The sequence below is a fragment of the Sorex fumeus genome, unplaced genomic scaffold (assembly GCF_029834395.1).
Source record: "Sorex fumeus unplaced genomic scaffold, SorFum_2.1 ptg000122l, whole genome shotgun sequence".
In the NCBI taxonomy this organism is placed as follows: Eukaryota; Metazoa; Chordata; class Mammalia; order Eulipotyphla; family Soricidae; genus Sorex; species Sorex fumeus.
In genome coordinates, this window is record NW_026606179.1 from 55,379,823 (window position 1) to 55,400,902 (window position 21,080).

At 48.5% G+C, this 21,080-nt stretch overlaps 1 protein-coding gene across 2 annotated transcripts; it reads right to left on the reverse strand.

The window, feature by feature from the left end:
- Positions 1–4,327: 4,327 nt before the first annotated feature.
- On the reverse strand, positions 4,328–19,689 carry TMEM170A (transmembrane protein 170A). Of its 2 annotated transcripts, none has more exons than XM_056136707.1 (3): positions 19,467–19,689; positions 9,534–9,635; positions 4,328–5,034 (listed from the first exon to the last, which is right to left on the reverse strand). In XM_056136707.1, the coding sequence occupies exons 1-3, from the start codon at positions 19,597–19,599 to the stop codon at positions 4,904–4,906; spliced, it is 366 nt and encodes a 121-aa protein (XP_055992682.1). In that variant the 5' UTR covers positions 19,600–19,689; the 3' UTR covers positions 4,328–4,903. The 2 variants fall into 2 exon arrangements, with proteins under 2 accessions (XP_055992682.1, XP_055992681.1); XM_056136706.1 differs by having other exon boundaries at positions 9,465–9,635.
- Between the last annotated feature and the right edge of the window lie 1,391 nt (positions 19,690–21,080).

Genomic DNA, 21,080 nt, shown 5'->3' on the forward strand with positions numbered 1-21,080 from the left:
GCTCAGGGGACCATATGGGATGCTGGGAACCAAACCTGGCTTGGCCGTGTGCAAGGCAAATGCCCTACCTGCTGTGTTATTGCTCCAGCCCTTGTTGTAAATATTAACTCAGGTGTATTTAATTTTTTTCTAAGAGTTTCATGGGTTTTTTTTGTCTGTGTGTGTGTGTTTTGGAGCCATCCTGGCATTGCTCTGGGCTTACTCTGCCTTTGTACCCAGAGATTATTCCTAGTGATGCTCAGGGAGGCCATAGGGATGCTGGGGATAGAACCTGGGTTGACTGGTACAAGACAAGAGTCCTACTTGCCGTGCATCTCTCCATTCTGAGTTTCATAGCTTAATTCTTACATTTTGGCCTTACGAGAGCTAAAGAGATCTTTTATTTTGTTTTTTAAAGTTTTGAGCTGTACCCAGCTGTGCTCAGGGACTATTCCTGGCTCTGTGCTCATGGGGTCACTCCTGGCAGTGCACAGAGGATCATACACAGTGCTGGGGATCGAACGAGGCTCAGCTGTGTGCAAGTCAAGCACCTTACCCCCACTACTATCTATCCAGCCCCTGAAATAATTATATATATATAAAATCTTTCAACACTTTCAGTGTTGAATTGTCCAAAAGATTCTTGATGTTGACAGAGAACACACAAAGTAGAGTTAATATAAGACTCAGGTTAACGTGAAGTACTTTTTTAATCACATCTTTGAACAAAAATTTTATCATAAATTAGTAAGAAGTTAATTTTTAACATAATAGAAATACAATTAAACGTATACTTTAAGTACTAAGTTACAGACATGTACATATATTTTTTAAAAAACAAAACTTAACTTGGACAACAGTTGCAAAATATTAAAATTCTTTGGCCACTTAAAGAAATATAACAGTTCACAGAATCGAAAGTAATTCTTTATTGATAAACATTTATACCAGAATTAGAAATGTCAGTAGAAAAATAAAATTTAAATATTTTTTCTATTGTACAAAGGTTTGATCATTTTGACTGTAGCATTAGTGAAATAATCTAATACAAAAAGTTAGGCTGATTTTAGTCACAACCAGCCTAACAGTGCAAAAAAAAAAATTCATGCATGCACAAACATACACACATACACACACACACACACACACACACACACACACACACACCTTTCTGTGGACAGAAAATGGCACCAGTGCTTCCTGCTCCAGGAAACGGTTTCTTAGGGAAGGTTTGTGAGTGTTGCATTGTGCATATGATCTAACCTTGGATGAAAAAGAACGGTCAAGAGGACCTTGAAATAAAAGTCAACATATACTTGAAACACTTAAAAATCTAAGAAAGGATTCAAAGGTTATCCTTTGCATGAACTTCTTTATTCATTAACATAAATATTTCCTTGGGTTGGCCATGTTGGCTGCGTGCACGGCAAACGCCCTACCGCTGTGCTATCGCTCAGCGGGTTGAGCTTTCCTCCCGGCCCTGACCAGGGCCCCGGCAGCCGAAGACCTCCAGGACCAGCCACCACCATGCTGAGACCACTCTCCGCACACCTGAAGGTACCGGCAGAGGGACAAAGCCATGTGGGTTCCGGGGCCGAGATCTCCAAGCCTACTCGGATTGGAGTCGAGCAGCCGCTCGACATCTTATTATGACATCTCATTCCGACTTTGACAAACTGGCAGGCTACTGAATGTAGCCTGCCCACACGGCAGAGTCTGGCAAACTCCCCGTGGCGTACCCAATATGCCAAATACCAGTAACAATGATGGGTCTCATTCTCCTAAAGAGCCTTGAATATAATCTCAGGGCTAGGATGAAAGAGACGTTACTGGGGCCTGCTCGAGGCAATCGACGAATAACAGGATGATTTGTGATTTTTGTGATTTGTGATAAATATTTCCTAAGAAGTGTTTTGTTGCCAGAAACAACAGCACACAAAATGCATCATGAACATTTTCTTAGAATGTTCATCATATGTCGTATGTGGACTTTTACGTTTTAATTAAATGTCTTTACCCGGAAATGCTGTGTTTGTTTTTGAGCTATATCCGGCTGTGCTCAGGGCACCAGCAAATGCCAGGGATCCAACACTGGATTCCCACATGCAAAGCATGCACTCAGCCCACTGAACTCTCTTTCCAGCTGCCCAAATTTCCATATTTAGGGGGCAGGGCATGGCCCAGCACTGCACACTTGCCTTGCATCTGTGAGGCCCTGGGTTCGATTCCCAGCACTGTAAAACTTAACAAGCAAAACATGCTTTCTATATTAAATACTCAAGAAATCAAAGTTTTTCTTTTTGTTCTGGGGGTAGGGTTTGGGCCACACCCAGGGTCTCTCAGGAGCTACTCTTGGCTCTGTACTTAGGGGTCTCTCTGGGGAGAACCAGATGTGGTGCTGGGAATGTGACCAGGTGCGGTCACAGGTGAGGCAAGTGTACTATCTCTCTGGCTCCAGAAATCAGCTTGGGGCTGTCTCTCTTCTTAACCAACTAAAAAAAAAAAAAAAGGTGAGAAAACCGATTGACAACTGGGAGAAGGGTAGCTGCATTTGTCTCTGAGGAAGCCAGCTACAGGCAAAAACACCCCAAAAAACTAGATGGGAGAAAAGAAGACATTCACTACAAATGCCAGGATACTATGTCTGAGCAGCCACCCCCAAATAATTGTGTATTTAGAGGAGGAAATAAAAATCAAAAGAAAACCAAAAACTGGGGGTTGGGGGGGGTTGGACATTCTTTATCATTTAAAGAATTTCTCCCTGAAAATACCTCAAACTACCAAGCTCAAGCTATATATATAAAATCTATGTACAGTTATTCACAGGATAAAGTTCACATACTGGGATGGATGAAGATACATTTTGTATTTGAAAAAAAAAACTTTTTAAAGTGGATAATCAAAATAGAGCAAACAAGAAGTAGACGAAAACAAAACAACTTTTAAAATGCATTCATGCTGTGGCTCTAAGAGAAAAACAAGCAAACAATGAAGTCGTGGGTCAATATGCTAAAAAATTAGTATTCTGGGGAAAGGACCCACATAGCAGCGGTCCACATGTGCTATCTGTGAGGTTCATTTCAAAAGAATGTCTTAGATGTGAACATTATTCAACAGAGACATCCTTAAGCAGGATGTTTAAGGATGATTAAAATAAATTTCCTAAAATAATGGTTGCAACATCCCCCAATTTTTTAGCCATTAAAGATCACGGCTCCTTGATGAGAAAAGGGAGCCTTTAACTAAAGACTTGAAAGTGTCTTGAAAGATAAATTTGGGCATTAGTGCATAATCTTAAACTTGTGAGAATATTTGCTATATTTCAATTCACAGTTTTCCACCTTATCTGAATATACACTTCTGTAACACTTCTGTAATTTCTCATTTTTTTTTTTGCTTTGTTTCATTTTGGGGCAACAAGCAGCTTACTCTGGCCCCTGTAATTATTTTCTATGACTTTTCTTGATAAGTCAGTTGTCCTGGCTATTTTCAACTAACCCAGAGATCATATTGCTTTTAAGGGAATGAAATAATTTTGTGTGCCCATGAGTTACTGGGCTGCTAGCCTTAGTCTCACAATAAAAACTTTCCTTTAAAAACATCAGATTTAGTTACCAGAAAGTACTGTGAAAACAGGTAACAGCATCCACTGTAGTCCAAGCAAAACAGTGTTAAGTAATAGGATACTTAACTGTTTTCAATCCTTTCTCTTTAGGAGGTCACAGTTTTCAGGGCTTTTAATTAAGAAAAAAAAAACAATAGGATAAAAATAAAAATTTGCTAAACTTTGGTTTAAAAATTCTTAGTATTTCATTATCTTTCAGATGATAAATTCTCATAAAGGAAAATATAAAGGGGACATGGAAAGCAGTCTGAAAATCAAACTTCTGGCACTTTCTGAGAATGAGACCCCATACTCTAAGGGGGCTGAAGATGCACCATGGGGCAGTCCCCCAAAACTCAGAGACCAGTACCCACTAACTCTAGGTCAAGCTACATCTCAATATGTTTTCAAGTCATTAATAAGCACTAGTCACTAAGGAAAACTAACAGCGTTCAAAGTATCTTTCATAAGTGCATTACTGCCCAAAGAGGGTCAAAACCAGTTTCTCTTAAAAATTTCAACCCAAGCTACTTAATAAGTTATGTTCCTAATTTAATCCAAATAAAATGAACAGAATAAAATTGATAGAAAAAGGTGGTACATAAATTTTGGGGGGGGGGGAGGGGGAATCTCAATTCAGTTAGCTTATTTTGATAAAGTGTATAAAATAACAAATTCACATCTCTTAAAATAATCAGAGGTCAAAATAGTTATCCATAAAAAAAAAGTCTCATCATTCAGTAGTTATTCTTTTCTCTTAACAGTGGAATCATAGCCACTCTTAGTAGAATTTATTCCTGTTGCCTTCCCCCAAATTTGTTCTTGGAGCTTTACTCAACCAAAACTTACTTTGGCATGAAGAAGTCTGCCAAATTTTGATCAAGATCAGACCAAGTAAGATGTTCGTACAGTATACTGCGCTCAGAAATCCATCACCATTATCTCACAGTTCCCCTGAAATAAGGACACAGCACTGGTTCTGCTTACAGAACAGTACAGATTTCAGTAGAAAGGGTGCCAACCCAGAAGTACTGTTGGCTTAATAAGTACTGTTGGACTGGATAAAGGTGCACCTGTGTAACTGCTCACAGTAAGATCTAGCCGGGAAAGATTTCACTTGCTTTTGGTTGGAAAATCATTCCAAAAGACCTTCAATTCTGGGAGCTCCGAACTGAAGCGAGAGCCGGGAAGTTGTTCTTCAAACACTTTTTCGTTCAAGCCGCTTCCACTTGAAGAAGTAAGAAGACACCACATTCCACAGATTTTCTTTTTGAGGTTTCTAGAAAATGCAGGCTCTACAGCAGAGCCTGTGAGTGTATGCTAGAGGGTGGCTAGGACACGGAGAAAGGAGACCACCACCACACAGAACGTCTGTCCCGTTCCTAAGATGAGGGCTTCAAATGGAATCATTTCCTTGCCCGCTGCTCGGTACACCCCTGCGATGGCCGCACCTAAGAAAAAGTTCGAGTATGGAAAAAAAAAATCAAGGTTAGTATAATTAGAGCATTAGCACTAGAATCCCACTGTTACATAGAGTATTCCAGATGTTTTTGTTTTTATTTGGGGGCCACCCCTGAGTATGCTCAGCGCTGATTCCTGGCTCTGCACTCAGGGATCACTCCAGGCAGTGCTTGGGGGACCAGATGGGATGCTCGGGACCGAACCCAGTTGGCCACATGCGAGGTAAATGCTCTTGCCATTGTACTATACCTTTTCCGGATTTTTTTTTTTTTTTTTTGCTTTTTGGGTCACACCCAGCAATGCTCAGGGGTTACTCCTGGCTTTGCACTCAGGAATTACTCCTGGCAGTGCTTGGGGGACCATATGGGATACCAGGGATCGAACTCGGGTCGGCTGTGTGCAAGGCAAACACCTACTCGCTGTGCTATTGCTCCGGCCCCAGCCTTTTCCAGATTTCTTAACGTTAAACTTTCATTTGCTAGAAATCTTCTATTTTCTGTGTTCTTCCTGCTACCTTAAACGTTAAGCATTTCTTAGATGCTTTGCAAATCACGAATCTCCACTTCCCAGCATTAAAAGGGGGGGCTCCTTAAAAGTGAGACTCTCTAAGACTTATTGAGTAAAATCACCTGCAAGTCAAAATTAAACTCTGCATAAAGACTACAATTTTTTTTTTTTTTGCTTTTTGGGTCACACCCGGCGATGCACAGGGGTTACTCCTGGCTCATGCACTCATGAATTGCTCCTGGCGGTGCTCGGGGGACCATATGGGATGCTGGGAATCGAACCCGGGTCGGCTGCGTGCAAGGCAAATACCCTACCCGCTGTGCTATTGCTCCAGCCCCAAGACTACAATTTTTTTTAAGTAGTATGTACTTTTTTTTATAAATTTTTTTTTATTAGTGAAACACCATGAGGTACAGTTGTAGATTTACAATTTTTTGTGCTTGGGTTTGATTATACAATGATCAGATACCCATCCCTCCACCAGTGCCCATTTTCCACCACCATGGATAATATTCCCCCCACCCCCATCCCCCATCCCCCCCTGTCTCTGTGGCAGGGCGATCCCCTGTGTTCTCTCTCTCCTTTTGGGTGTTGTGGTCTGCAAAAGAGGCATTGAGTGGCAAACATGTTCAGTCCATAAAGACTACAATTTTTATGTGGCCTGACTGCAAAGTCAAAAACTGCTTCCTTTCTTGCAGAATTGATAATCTTCTGTGTGAGACTGAACAAGAAATACTCCAGGAGAAGCCGCAGGGCCGCCGTGTCCACCTTTGACCATAGATGCACCATTGCCCTCCAGAAACAGAGGAACCGGGTGGGCTGAGGGCGAGGAAGGGGACTGTGTACAGAGCTGGGAAGAGGTTAAAGTGCGCACGAGTGGAATGGATTCCCTCCTGTTTTTCACCAAGGGTGCTTTGTGTGGGTCACTTTCTTTCTGAACGTGAGTGAACGAACACAAGAATCTGTAGTATCTCCCCCGAGACCCATCTCCAGCCCAGTTGGGATGCGGCTTGTGCCAAGAAAGTCAAAACTGAGCTAGTTTGGAGAGAACAAACCTGGCACTTCCGGACGACCCTCCCTGCCAAATGGCTCCCTGGTGACAGAGCTATCATCTTTCAAATATTCACTGATTTCTTTCTTTAGGCATTTTAGAAAGTATGGTTTCTAGTCCCATGGTCTCAGAATCCAGCTGGAGACACAAGACAGCCAGTGGGAACGTGAACACAGATCTTTTTTTTTTTTTTAGAAAAGGGTTTTATAAATTTTAATGATGCATATACAATTTTAAATAGTAGCTTCTATTCTCTGTGTTTAATTTGCTGAAGTTTAAATATTAAATGAATAAAATTCTTTAAAGAATTTTGAAATATAATCAATGAAGCATTTAAAAACATCACACATTACAGTATTTGATTACTTAAGCATCCCTTGCTAATTGTAGTAAGTAAAATAAAGATAAACAATCATCTGAAAACTTCAGAAACAACACTTATGCACAATTTTCAGGCATTCAGTATCCTAGAGGCATATGAATCAATGGCTGCATTATAGATCGCCCTAATCTAATTAAAAACACCTCACTTGATAAACCAATATACCCAGACATTATAATGTGAATATATTGTGAATATTCTAAATGTCCACAGAGATTTCAGTTGAAATATGCCCTTGTGAACACAGATTTTGAACAATGCAAAACAGCACATGGTGTCTTGGTCAAATAGACGGTTTTAGAAACGAGCCAGGGAGGCACAGCAATCTCCTTTAAGAAGAATGAGTGGGCTGGAGCGATAGCACAGCGGGTAGGGCATTTGCCTTGAACGTGGCTGACCCGGGTTCAATTCCCAGCATCCCATAGGGTCCCCCGAGCACCACCAGGAGTAATTCCTGTGTGCATGAGCCAGGAGTAACCCCTGTGCATCACTGGGTGTGACCCAAAAAGAAAAAAAAAAAGAAAAAAGAAAGAAATTTTGCCGGCGTCTACAGTAGGTTTGGATGATGAGGACTGTGGGAAGGAAAAAGTGAACGGGAAGAGCAACAAAATGGGGGGAAGTGGGCTTTATGGTCCATGGACCACCGCGTTCTCTCCTCTCCTGGCTGGGACGTGGACCGCAGGGGGTGGAGACACCTTGGCACATGCGCAGCACGAGGGCTGGCGTGACGATCACCGGAACGAGACTTGGTGCTAGGGATGCTGTGAAATTCCTAACAGTACATTCGTTTACCGACTCATTGGCCACCATATGCAGCATGGGGTTTTATCCCTATTTTACTGCTGGGAAATCTAAAGCAGGTCCAAGAAGTCAGTAATCCAGGCAGGGCAATGGAGCAGAGGGTTGTTAAAGATAGCCATACCGGATGGAGTAAACAATAGGACAGCGGCTGGAGCAAATGTACAGGGGGCCAAGGCGCTGGCCCTGCTGGCGGGTGATCCAGGTTTGATCCCCAGTGGTACATAAGGCCCTGGGGCCAGGAGAGATGTCTGAGCACAGGGAGGTGGAAGCCCGAGCCACAGCAGGTTGTGGGCCAAAAAAAAAAAAAAATCTTCCAAAATATTACATTTGGGCCAGAGCAATAGTATAGCAAGTAGGGCATTTGCCTTGCACGCGGCTGACCCAGGTTCAATTCCACGCATCCCATATGGTCCCCTGAGCACCACCAGAAGTAATTCCTGAGTGCAGAGCCAGGAGTAACCCTTGAGCATTGCTGGGTGTGACCCAAAAAGAAAACAAAACAAAATATTACATTCAATTGCGGAGATGCCTACGGACTCCTATGCTTGTTATTACCAGTTTCATTATCTATAGAGCACAGGAAAATGAGGCCAGTCCGCCAGTCCCCCCAAACCTCTCAAGCTAGGGGGACATGCTGTAAACCAAGAGGCTAGGCCAACGCTCTGCCCATGGGAGGGAGGCCCAGGTTGAACCCCCAGCACAACAGTGTCCCCCAAACGCCACTGAGAGTGACCCTGGGCACGGGTACTGTGGCTCTAGACCAAAAAGAGGTAAATTTGCAGTGAGAAAAGCTGGTGCAGATGAGCTGGAATGTTCTACCGCGTTGGATTGGGAGACCCCCTTGTGTTCCTGCGCGCATGGAGGGAAAGCGCCGGAAAGCATACCCCGAAACACAAACCGTGACACTTGCTCAGGGGCGGGGGGATTTTTATCTTTCATCATTTCAGCATATATAAATTATACATCTCTATCTGATGATAAACTTAAGGTTATTTAAGCTTATCATTCTCATTCCTATGACATGAACAAAGTCAAAACCGAAACAGAAACCCTGGGAAAAAACTTAGAAACATCTACCAGTCCAGAGAGATAGCACAGCGGGTAAGGGACTTGCTTTACATGTGGCCAACCTGGGTTCAATCCCTGGCATCCTACATGGCCCCCCCAAGTACAGAGCCAGGAATAGCCTTGAAGCACTTCCATATGTGGCCCCCAAATCCAACCCCTCCCCCCAGAGGAATTTTGTTATCAGAGTGATTCTTCCATCCTTAAAGTGAACACATCCATGAGTGGAAGTTTATCCCACAGGGCAGGAGTCATTCAACAACCCTGTGAGTAAGTCAACTGCCTTACAAAAGCCCCGGTACAGTGAAAGTAGCTTCCAGAAAGACAAATCTGTCCCTTCTGCTAGGGACCACACACAAAGCGGTATCCCAGGAAGCTGGACCGGAGCTTCTCTTTCGCCCACTCTGATAAGGTGTGCCAATTAACTGGAGCTGGGAGACCCCCTCATGGGGCAGGGCAGCGGACAGGAAAAAAACATGAAAAAGAAGGACCCTGTGGTTAAACTCTCCTCCTCCCCCCCATCCCTTCCCGCGAACATATTTCTAAAATTGGCCCTGAAATGAAGCGACTCATCATAGGAAACGTTTCGACTGGTATTTGAATGGCTAACATACTTGTCAAGATTCCAGCAGTAATTGGTCCCACGATGCCCATCAACAGGATGCTTACAGACATGAACCTACCATATTTGTGATGTCTGAGGGTGAAGAGGGCCAGCAATCCTGCAGGGACATGGAAGGAGAGCGAGGACACCAGTGCCCACAGGAACACACCATACCACATCTCTGCAAGGAAGAGCAAAGGGGCGGTGGTCACAGGAGCCCCTGTCCGCCGGCAGTGACAGGGTTGGCGTGATCAGCAAACGCCGGCCCGCCACAACACTAGTTCCTGTACAGAAGATCCACCAGTGCCCAGTCACGTCCGCTCACGTCAGACTCAGGAGAGCTGGAGGGCAGGTCTCAAGGCACTGGGGCAGAACTGAAGTAAATGAGAGAACAGTGCTGAAGAGCAAGAAAGCGTCAACTCGGGGTCGGAGCGATAGTGCAGCGGGTAGGGCATTTGCCTTGCATGCAGCCGACCCGGGTTCAATCCCCGGCATCCCATATGGTCCCCCAAGCACTGCCAGGAGTAATTCCTGAGTGCAGAGCCAGGAGTAAAGCCAGACCCCACCCCAAAAGCACACACACACAAAAGAAATGGTCAACCCCTCTTCCCTGGACACGGAACACATGGCACCCAAATTTTCCAGTTGCCGACAGTGGAAAAGTTACACAATTATGTTCTTCCCCAAATCATTTTCATGGGGCTGGAGTGGTCGCACAGTGGGGAGGCCGCTTGCCTTAAACGGAACTGAGCCAGGTTCGATCCCCGGCATCCCATAGGGTCCCCCTGAGCACTGCTAGGAATGATCCCTGAGCACAGAGCCAAAAATAAACAATGAGCATCACCGGGTTTATCCCACTTACCCCCCCAAAAAAAATCATTTTCAAGGCAATGGAGTAAATATAAAGCCGGTGCCTCCTCTTAGAATAGTCAAAAAAACATCAAAGTTGGGCTTAAAGACCAACAGCACGGAAGCGAGGGGCAGCTGAATGATGGAGTTGCCTCCTGCCCTGCATGTCTCAGGGCTGGTCCTGTCGCCCAAAGAGCTCATCTGGGGAGCCGGGGGTGAGGGCAGGTCCTGCCTCTGAAAGGGATGGGTCTCTCGGTGGCGGGGGAGAGGCGATGTTGTACTGATGCAGGGGCTAGTGGGGCAATGGAACTTGGCCTTGGCACTGTGGACCCGCTGCATCACTGGCCAGCGATCTCCTTGTTTGTGATGTGGATGGAGAGGGTGGTGCCGTGCTGGAGATGCAACTGCACGTTTATGCACGCAGGCCTCATGACACATGGTCCGATGCAGCTGCGTCATGGGCACGACACAGTCACAGGAAGTCTGAGGGACCAGAATGGGTGAGTGGCAGAGCACATGTCTCCCATGTACGAGAGAGAGAGCGCGCGAGAGAGAAAGACAGAGACAGAGAGACAGAGAAAGAGAAAGAGAGTGGGCAAGGGGGATGAGAGAGACATATTTAATGTAAATCTATAATTATACCACATATTCCATATACAACTAAATATACTGATATACTGATAGGGTAAGATGCCCAAGACACACTGGGCATCTTAAGAATTCATCAAAGGAAGAAAGAAAGGATGGGCCGGAGTGGTAGTATAGCGGGGAGAAGATTGCATTGCAGGCAGCCAACCCAAGTTCAATCCCTGGCATCCCATATGGTCCCCCAAGCACCACTAGGAGTGATTCCTGAGTGAAGAGCCAGGAGTAACCCTTGAGCATTGCTGAGTGTGACCCAGAAAGCAAAAAAGAAATAAAGAATGCATCTATGAACTTGGAGAGAAATCTGGGGAAATGTTTAATAAATATTTACGATGTGTAGAGGTTTTGTTCTCTGAATTCTGCACAGACTGGCTCACGTGATTCCCGACACATGTGATGAAGGCCCCGTGGGAGCCAGGCAGCCACACCCTCGTCCCCAGGCTGTCTCTGGAGTATCACTACAGAAGACGGTTATTTCTGGGTCCTGGACAGGGTTGCTGAGAATTCCCTTTTCATTTTGAGTTTTTCCAGTTTGCCTGCCATGTTTAGCTTCTATCTGGGGGCTACACCCGGCAGCGCTGAGGAACCATATGGTGCCAGGGGGAGAATCTGGCCTTCTGCACGCCAAGCAGAGCTCCGTCTGTTGAGCTCTCTCTCTCCCTTTGATTTTTTTTAAAATGAGTTAAAATTAGGGCACAGCAACAGGACACCAGGTAGGATGCTTGCCTTGCATGTAGCTGACCAGGTTCACTCCTTGGGTCCTCTGAGCACCACCAGCTGTGAGCCCTGAGTGCAGAGCCAGGAGTAACCTCTGAGCACTGCCAGCTGTGAGCCCTAAGTGCAGAGCTAGGAGTAACCTCTGAGCACCTCCAGGTGTATCCCTAAGTGCAGAACCTGGAGTAACACCTGAGCACCACCAGGCGTATCCCTGAGTGCAGAGCTAGGAATAATCCCTGAGCACTGCCAGGTGTGGCCCCTTCCCCCCATGTAATAAGGGGCTGGAGAAACAGTGCTGGGGCTGAGGCCCTGACCTGCATACGGCCGACTCTGGTTCAGTCCTGGCACCACATAAACTTCCCTGAGCAACCTAAAACTGGCCCCTAAGCACCGCCAGGTAAGGGCCCTCTCGCCCAAAAAATCACATAATATGAAGTATATGGTGATTAAATAGTAATATCCCAAGTTTAAACATTAAGTGTAATCAAAAACTTACATAGTATGGGGCTGGAGAGATAGCACAGCGCGTAGGGCGTTTGCCTTGCACGCGGCCGACCCGGGTTCAATTCCCAGCATCCCATATGGTCCCCTGAGCACCGCCAGGAGTAACCTCTGAGTACAGAGCCAGGAGTAACCCCTGTGCATCGCCAGGTGTGACCCAAAAAGCAAAAAAAAAAAAAAAAACTTACATAGTATGTGGAAAAGGAGCATACACACATACACACACACCCAGTGGAAAATTTCCTCTCCACTCTGCAGTGTCCTTTAGAAATTCCAGGCCGGGGGCCAGGAGCAATGGCACAGTGGGGATGGTGCTTGTCTTGAACATGGCCAACCCGGGTCTGATCTTTGGCATCCCATATGGTCCCCCGAGCCCCCCAGGAGTAACCCCGGAGCATCACTGGGTGTCCGCCCATCCCCGCCCAAACAGAAAGAAACACAGGGCCGGTTGTCCTCTGGGTGTCGGCTGTCTGGGAGCCAGGTGGCCTCCTTTCCTTCCTGCTCCACTGCCCAGTACACCTGCCCTGTTGTCTCCTGGGCAGCCTGTGTCCAGGAAGTGCGCGTTGGTGAGTGCTGTGGCCCCTGCAATTCTCTCCTGTATAATGGAGCACTGTGCAGCCCAGCATGGTAAGGGCAGCCCACGCAGGGGCACAAGGCCGAGCTACAGCTCCCAACCCCTGCTCGGGTCACTGGGAGCCTCGGACCTCCACATCATCCCCAAGGGCAGAAGTCCTGTGACGCACCAGACCTGTCCCTGCCCTGAAGTAGACAAATAGGATGCAAATCCGTCTCTGCCCTCAGCTTCTTCCCACACCTGCAGGCACCCAGGCCGTGAACCAGGAGGGCAGATGAACTTCAGCTGACAGAGATGCACCAGTTTTCAGGACTTTCAACAAAGTGAGTCCAGATGGGGTTTAAGGCGTTTGTCTAAGTGCAGCCAAACCGGTTCTCTCCCCAGAACTCGTCCCCTGGGCCCCGCCAAAAGCGATCCCCTACCATCAGAGCAGGGGTGAGCGCTGGGCACAGCCAGGTGTGGCCCCAACACACCCCACCCCCATTCCAAAGGAAACAAGAACAGGAAGAGAGGGGCTGGAGAGATAGATAGCATAGCAGGTAGGGCGTTTGCCTTGCACGCAGCCAACCCGGGTTCGATTCCCAGCATCCCATATGGTCCCCTGAGCACCGCCAGGAGTAACTCCTGAGTGCAGAGCCAGGAGTAACCCCTGTGCATCGCCGGGTGTGACCCAAAAAGCAAAAAAAAAAAAAAAAAAAACCAGGAAGAACACATTTGCATTCCATGCCCAGCCATGTGGGACCGAGAAGGTGCCCAGGGCACCCGCCTCCCACACCAGACGTGCCGACACTCTGCTCTTCTGCCTCCTGGTCTGCAAGAAACAAAATAAGTGTCTGTTGCTGACGCCAGCCAGCTCCGGAGAGACACCAGCACGCACGCACTTGTTTCCGCCTGCCCGGAGCCAGCTGGGCCACCCACCTACCTGCCCACTTTGCTAATGACCAGAAGGGCCCTTCGCCCCACTGAGCTGCTGAGGGGCAACCAGAGGTAACCCTGAGTGTACCCAGGAGCTACTTCAAAGCCTGCGTATTTCTTATAGCGCCACTTTAAGTCGGGAGAAAACAGCTTGATTATACTGGATGAGCAGGACAGCATATAAAGCACTTCGAGATACTTACAGGATTAAAATCACCAAGGCATACCCAAATCAATAAAACGTTGCGTACGGTGGTTTTCCTTTAGCCTACTGTACCTTGATTTTTCAAAAGTCACATATAAAAGATAACATTGTACTGGTGTCAGTTACAATGTAATGAATTGGCATTTGTGTAATTGCAAAACGAACATCACAGTAATATCACTGTGGTATCATCACCACTTGGGGGGCGGGGGGGAGGGGCTTTCGCGTCTCAGCAGCAGCACTCAAAGGTGCTCAGAGCTTAGTCCTGGCATGCAGGGATCCGCCCTGGGTAAGCTGTGTGTGAGGCGAACCCTGCGCCTGCCGGGCTGTCTCTCTGGCACCATCACCGTGCAAATTTTACAAAATGCTTTTTATTGTGAGAAACTTTTAAGATTTACTTGCTTGGCTACTTTCAAATATGCATCGCTTATTGATTACGGCCCCCATTCCGTACATTACCTCCTCATGACTTATTTATTTGATAAGTGGAAGTTTATTGCACTTTAATTTGCCACCCATTTAATAGCCATGTATTGATCATCTTTTCATGTCCTTGGCTCACACCACGTCAAACAAAATCTTTTCTTTTTTTTTTTTTCTTAATGTTTGAAAATTATCTGGGCCACACCCTACGGTGCTTGGGGCTTACTCGATGGCTCTGTGCTCAGGAATCACTCCGGATGGTGCTCGGGGGGCAATATGGGCTGTCGGGGATTGAACCCGGCTTGGCTGCATGTAAGGCAAGAGAGCCTTACTGGCTATACTATCACGCTGGCCCCCATGTCAAAAAGTCTTTGTCTATATCTCACAGTATTTCCTAGTCACTGTTTCAGAGCGGATGCATTATTTTCCGCTTTGTTCCCATTAGCATCACCCGCTGATGTTGCAGTAACAGTGGGACAACACATAATAAAAGATACTAATTTCCAAGCAAGGCCTCAAGACAAACCCATCCCCGACATGGGCCTGCCCTCAGCATCTTCAGCGGCTCCACGCTCCTGCCTGTCACCACCTGGACAGGTTGTTCCTCTGAAGCCAGGGTTCTAAGGAAAACCACGTCAGTCCTCCTGAGAATTGCAGCTCAATACTGGGCCTCAGGGATGTCAGCCATCGACAACCTGTGTCACTGCCAGGAGAGGCCCCTCTCGCATCAAACACCCCTGGCTCTAAGGGACCATCTGTTCGGGTATCTCAGGAAACCGCCTAATCCTGACACAGCGCTCCTAAAACCCTCGCCAAGGGGAGGCCCAGGTCCGTCCTCTGTCTTCGCCGTTAGTCTCTGGCCCCTGTTCCTGACGCAGCACTGAGTCCCTTCAGATTTCCAGGTGTCTCTGTTGTTTTGCGGCACCTCTTAGGGGTTCTTGGGTGAGGCTGGTCCCTGGAGAGAACCGTTATGAGCGTAAGCTTGAAGCTTTCAAGCCCACCCTAAACTCCCCAGAGGGTCTGGAACTCAGTGGTGTTACTTTCTGACCCTGGGCCAGGTGACGGCTTTACAGTCTGAGTGTGTTCTCTGCAAGTGGGAGGTGTGACCCCTGCAGAACTCCTGAAGCTCAGCGTGGCCCTCCTCCCCCAAATACAAATAACTGGTCCATGCCTCCATGAGGAAGCCACCTCAGAAATCCCCAAAGTACAGAGCTGAGAGAGTTTCCGGGCTGGTAAGCACATCTGGCACAAAGGATGGCAGAAGCGTGCGCCTAGCCAGACCCTGACTGGGTCCAGCCTCCCTTATACTCGCCACACGAAGCCAATCCGTGCTTTTGAGTACAAGGTTTCTGGCTGAGATGATGAAAATATATTAGAATTGATGCTGGCTGCAAATTCTGCAAATATGCTAAAACTCCTGACTTGTACACAGTAAAAAAAAAAAAAAGTCAGCTCATCCTTCACCTGCTCCAAATCCCCCAATATCATCATGCCTGCTACAACTCCTCCCTGTGGCCACTGGCCCATCCCCCAGCTGGAACCCTTTATGTTTCTTCTGCAAATTGCTGTCTCTTTGCCCAGAATGCTTGTGTGGTTCATTCCTCATCTCCCCCTGTCCAGTAGGCGCACTCGGGCTTCCTCGTGACCAGAAGCTGAACAGCATCCCACCCACACATATGACCGCCACCACTCCCACCACCAGTCATATATGAATCCTTTCCACACGTGCTGATTTTACTTCTCCTCCCCACCGGAATGAAATTGCCTTTTTTTTTTTTCTGCTCATTACCACGTCTTTACTTGGTGCCTATAAAATAACGGGTCTGCAACACACTGAACAAATGGATGTGGAGTGAATAAACAGGTAACTCGAGTCCAGCAACAAGTGGCACAACAAAAACAATAGAGGTTTGGTAACTACCTCCGAGTTAACACTTTGCTGTGCCTCCAAGATAACACTTTGACGTGAATTGTAATAAAATTCGTACCTACAGAAAGTTCAGGTCATTCTGGATACACATTTTAAAACTGCCTTTATTGACATTCAGAGTTATTAGAAATGAAGATGACGCCCACAAAAGAGATCTGAACAACTTGGAATAGAGAGGGTTAGGCCAACATTTAAATGCCTGATCCGCAAACGCAGGTTTTTAAAAAATCAATTCAAACATCCTGCTCCTGATAAACCACAGGATATTTCAGCGCAACGATTCGGCCACAGTGTATTGGCACAATGTGCAGGTAACCTTTTCCACGGAGACAAAATAGAACTATTCTAGATTCGGAACAATGAACGGGGCTCACTGCTTGATTGCCCTCGCCCCATTACTGATGGGACACAGCAGGAGAGTAAGTGTCACTCACAGGGGCTTATCCCCCACACCAGAGCTACCCTCCGTCCAGTTCATGCTTGTTGAATGAATAATCAACTACCCCCTGCCCCAGGTTTATAAACCAGTGCTTGAGAGGCCTTAAAGTCTGAGAAACAGATGAGACAACCAAAAGCCAGAAAGAACAAAATATCTGCACAAAAGACCACCCCGTGGGGTCAGAGCAATAATACAAACACTACCAAGAGTAATTCCTGGTAACTGCCAAGGAATTGGCAAATGTAGAGCCAAGAGTAACCCCTGAGCATTGCCAGGTGTGGCTCAAAAACAAACGAACTAACAAAGATCAACACTTGTGACTTCTTACTTGCTTTAGGGTCACAGTCCTTTGGAGAGGGGAGATCAGATAAACAGCCACTGGGCTGACTGGCTGGCTGAGCAAGAGCCTTAAGGGACAAGCCACTCTGAGACCTCCCCTGCGGAGACACACTGGCCCACGGACATAACCTGCAGAGGGAGCGTTCTGTTCAGATACATTTACTCAGATCTAATCATGAAGGAAACACCAGCTCAACTTAGATTGTGGGGCAGTGTATGGAAAAATTAGCTCAGAATCTTCAAAAACCTCAAGAAAATGAAGCAATGATTTTTGTTCTTTTAATTTGGTTTGGGGGCCACACCTGGCGGTGCTCAGGGCTCACTCCTGGCTCTGTTCTCAGGGGCCACTTCTGGAGATTCTTGGGGACCATATGCAGTACTGGGATCAAATTGGCTGTGTGCCAGGCAGGCACCTTAACCCCTGTACTAGCTCATCTTAACCTCCGTACTAGTTCACCAGCTCAAGAAAAAGAAGCAATATTGGAGAAGAAATGATGTCTGAGAATAAATAAGACTAAAGATTTGACAACGAAATGCAATGCAGGTTATTTGATTAGACCCTGAAATTGTTTTCTAAAAGGAAAAAAAAGCGGTAGACAATTGTCAACTAGGGAAATCTAAATCACTGTAGCACTGTCCTCCCGTTGTTCATCGATTTGCTCGAGTGGGCCCAGTAACGTCTCACAACAAATTGCGAGACTTGTTACGGTTTTTGGCATATCGAATACGTCACTGATAGCTTGGGAGGCTTTGCTGTGCGGGCGAGATACTCTTGGTAGCTTGCTGGGTTCTCCAAGAGGGGCAGAGGAATCAAACCCAGGTCGGCCAGGTGGGCCTCGTGCAAGGCAAACGCCCTACCCGCTGTGCTATCGCTCCAGCCCACCTAAGAACAGTATAAATGGTTTGGGGTCATTCTGATGAGCAGCAGCATGGGGAAACCGTGTCCAGACGGCATACTTAAAGGGTGTCTACTGATTGGCCCCGCTCTTCATGTATCTGTTGGATGTTCTTACTCACAGTGCTGAAGGCCTCTGGGAACTGAAACACCACTGACTCGGAGGAGCCTGGGTGGGGAGCCACACTGCACCGAACATATGAGTAGCCTGAGACCGCTGACGCTACCTAGACAACCCTGAAACTTAGACCATCCGTGCATTTGTCTCCTTATATATGGGTCTCGGTTTTGTCTTTTTATTGCCTTTTTTTTTTTTTGGTTGTTGAATCACCACCAGATAAACAGTTCCAGAGCTAAATAAGGCAAACTTATTAGAGGATACCCCGTCAAGATAAAATTATTGGTGTGACCTGGTTTTTTAGCTATGACTGAAAAATGCTTACTACTATTAAGCACCTAGCACTATCACTTCTACAAATTTCTTTCAAAGGGCTCTGCAGAAAGGGGGAAAAAATGCCCTGTGCATGCACAAATACACAGGTATGTTTATGTACATACCTGTACTCAGTTCTCTATACATTTACATAGTTATTAAGAGATACACATGGCGATAAGGCTTAGCTAAGAATCAAAATTAGCACTGACTCTAAGGACACACGAGTCTTTGTCATACTAATATTCCGGTTTTTCAGGTTTGAAATTTTTCCAAACTGGGGTGGGGAGAGTTGCAAGGGAACAAGAAGTCATCAAGTCGGTTCAGCACGTGCCCCCAGACTGCAAGAACACTTCGGGGTTTTGTTTGTTTGTTTGTTTTTTGTGTGTCTCCAGAACCAAAAATCACTGTCCAGAGCGGGTCCTTTGCAAAGAACGTCAGGCGCGTCGGGAGCCAACACCTGCCCCTCCCCGCACCTAGCCTTTATGTCCTCAGCCCTTCCGCCAAGCTGTCGCGGGGAGCCCCAGGTAGGTGAGGAGGTGAGGGCGGGGCGGCGGCCACGGGTTCAAGGTGCAGCGGGGGGGATGGGAGGGGAACACCCAGACCCGCGCGCGCTGGGGTCGCGCCCGGCCCGCACTCAATCACGCCGCGCTCAACCCGGTGCACCGGGCCAGGCCGGCCGTGCAGCTGCTTCTGCTCATTCCGGACCCCCACCCCCACCCCCCGATCACCGTGCGCCCCCGCTCCACGCCTAGGTGCCGCCTCCTCGCCGCTCGCAGGGTCCCGGGAGCGGGCAGCCGAGCCCGGGTCCCGCACCGCTCGGGGCAGGCAGCAACAGGTCGGCAAAAGCGAATCCTCCCGCGGGGAGCGGGGGCGGCAGCGGGGCCTGGGGGCCGGGGGCCGGGGTCGGGGGGTGGGGGGTCCGCGATCGGGCACGCGCCCAGCAGGGACCGGCGCGACAGCCCGCCCCTGGCACGGAGGGACCGCGGGCTCCGGCGCCCGGCCGGGGGTTTGGGGTGGGGGCTGGGGGTCCATCCCGGCCCCCAGCCCAAGAGCATCAGAAGCGGGGTGCCGGCCACGCACGCCTCGCCGATCGGGGCAGCGGCCAGCCCGGCGGGGCAGGGGCGGGCGCGGCCCGGGCCGGTACCTGGGAAGGCGCAGAGCGCGGTGGAGTTGGGGCACAGGGTCCCGTTTTCCACCCGCGGCACGAGCTTCAGGCTGAGGATCTGCTGCAGGAGCCCGGCCGACCCGCCGCCGCCGCCGCTCCCCTCGAGCTCCATCCCGCCGCCATCCACCGCCCGGGCGCGGCCACGGCCGCTCGGCTCCGCCGCGCCGTCCACGTCGCGGCCGCTCACCTTCGGCCACGGCCCTCTTCCTCCCACCCCGACGCCGCTGCCAAGTGACGGCTCCCCCGGCCAATCGCGGGGCGCCGCGGCGGGCAGGGGGCGGGGCGACGGCCGCGGCCGCCCCCGACGTTGCGTAAGGCCCGCCGAGGCCCGGCTCCCACGCGCTGCGCCGCCTAGTGGGGCCCACTCGCTCTTCTGTGTCCGTGGGCGCTTCTCTGCAGCGCCACCTGGAAGACAGCGCTGGAACTGCATGCGCTCCCCCGACTACTGGTCTCTGTCTCTCTGTCTCTCTGTCTCTCTCTGTCTCTCTGTCTCTGTCTCTGTCTCTCTCTCTCTCTCTTACCTGCTCTCTCTTTTTCTCTTTGGGTCACACCCGGCGATGCACAGAGGTTATTCCTGGCTCTGCACTCAGGAATTACTCCTGGCGGTGCTCAGGGGGGGACCATATGAGAATATGGGATGCTGTGAATCGAACCCGGGTTCAGCCGCGTGCAAGGCAAACGCCCTACCCGCTGTGCTATTGCTCCAGTCCCCTGGTCTTTGATCAGAGGCAGGAATGGAGCATCACCCAGCTCCAAGGCCAGCAGCACCGCCAGGGTATCCTGACATCACTGGCCCTTGCATTGAACCCTGAGCATAGTCAGCGGAGAACGACCAGCGGGTCCCCTAGACCTCCTGAGCATCACTTAGGTACCCCTGCCCCCTAGGAGGTAAGTAAGAAAGTCATGGGCTGGAGAGAAGGACATAGGGATAAGGCGCTTGCCTTGCCCGCAGGCTGCCTGCTCCACCCCCGCACCACCTGGGCCACCCCAACGTGACCCACGTGACCACGCAGCATCAGCAGAGCAAGGGGGTGATCCCAGGTAGCGTCACATTCCAAGGCTCTTGGCTGAACTAAGAATCGCTGGGAGGACCTCCAGGTCCCAGCGCATGCTTTGCACCGGTGAGGTCCGAGGATGCATCCCTGGCACCCCACAAAGGTATGTTTCAGGTGTGCTTTCTGAGAAAGCTAAGTATTTGCGCCGATGAAGCTTGAGTAATAACAGAAAGATAAAAAAATTAAAGAAAATAAAGATATGCAATGCAAGAAATGGTTGTTTTTGAAAAGTGTCCTCAGGAAGAATAATGAAATTGGTCTCATACTATAGAGAAAATGGTTAGGACGTCTGAAAAAAATTTTTTCGGGGGCTGGAGCGATTAGCACAGCGTGGAGGGCGTTTGCCTTGCACGCGGCAACCCATGTTCGACACCATCCCATATGGTCCCCTGAGCACCACCAGGATTGATTCCTGAGTGCAGAGCCAGGAGTAACCCCTGTGCATCACCGGGTGTGACCCAAAAAAGCAAAAAAATTTTTTTCAGTTTGTGGAGGGTCATAGCTGCTGATGCTCAGGGATTACTCCTGGCTCTGTACT

What these genes read in the sequence shown, in the direction of transcription:
- TMEM170A (XM_056136706.1), bottom strand. Translation starts at nt 19,599, where the DNA reads ATGGAGCTCGAGGGGAGCGGCGGCGGCGGCGGGTCGGCCGGGCTCCTG. An exon ending in CGCGCTCTGCGCCTTCCCAG is followed by an intron (nt 9,636 to 19,466) that starts GTACCGGCCCGG and finishes TCTTCCTTGCAG; the next exon opens with AGATGTGGTATGGTGTGTTC. An exon ending in TACTGCTGGAATCTTGACAA is followed by an intron (nt 5,035 to 9,464) that starts GTATGTTAGCCA and finishes ACTTTTTCTTAG; the next exon opens with GTGCGGCCATCGCAGGGGTG.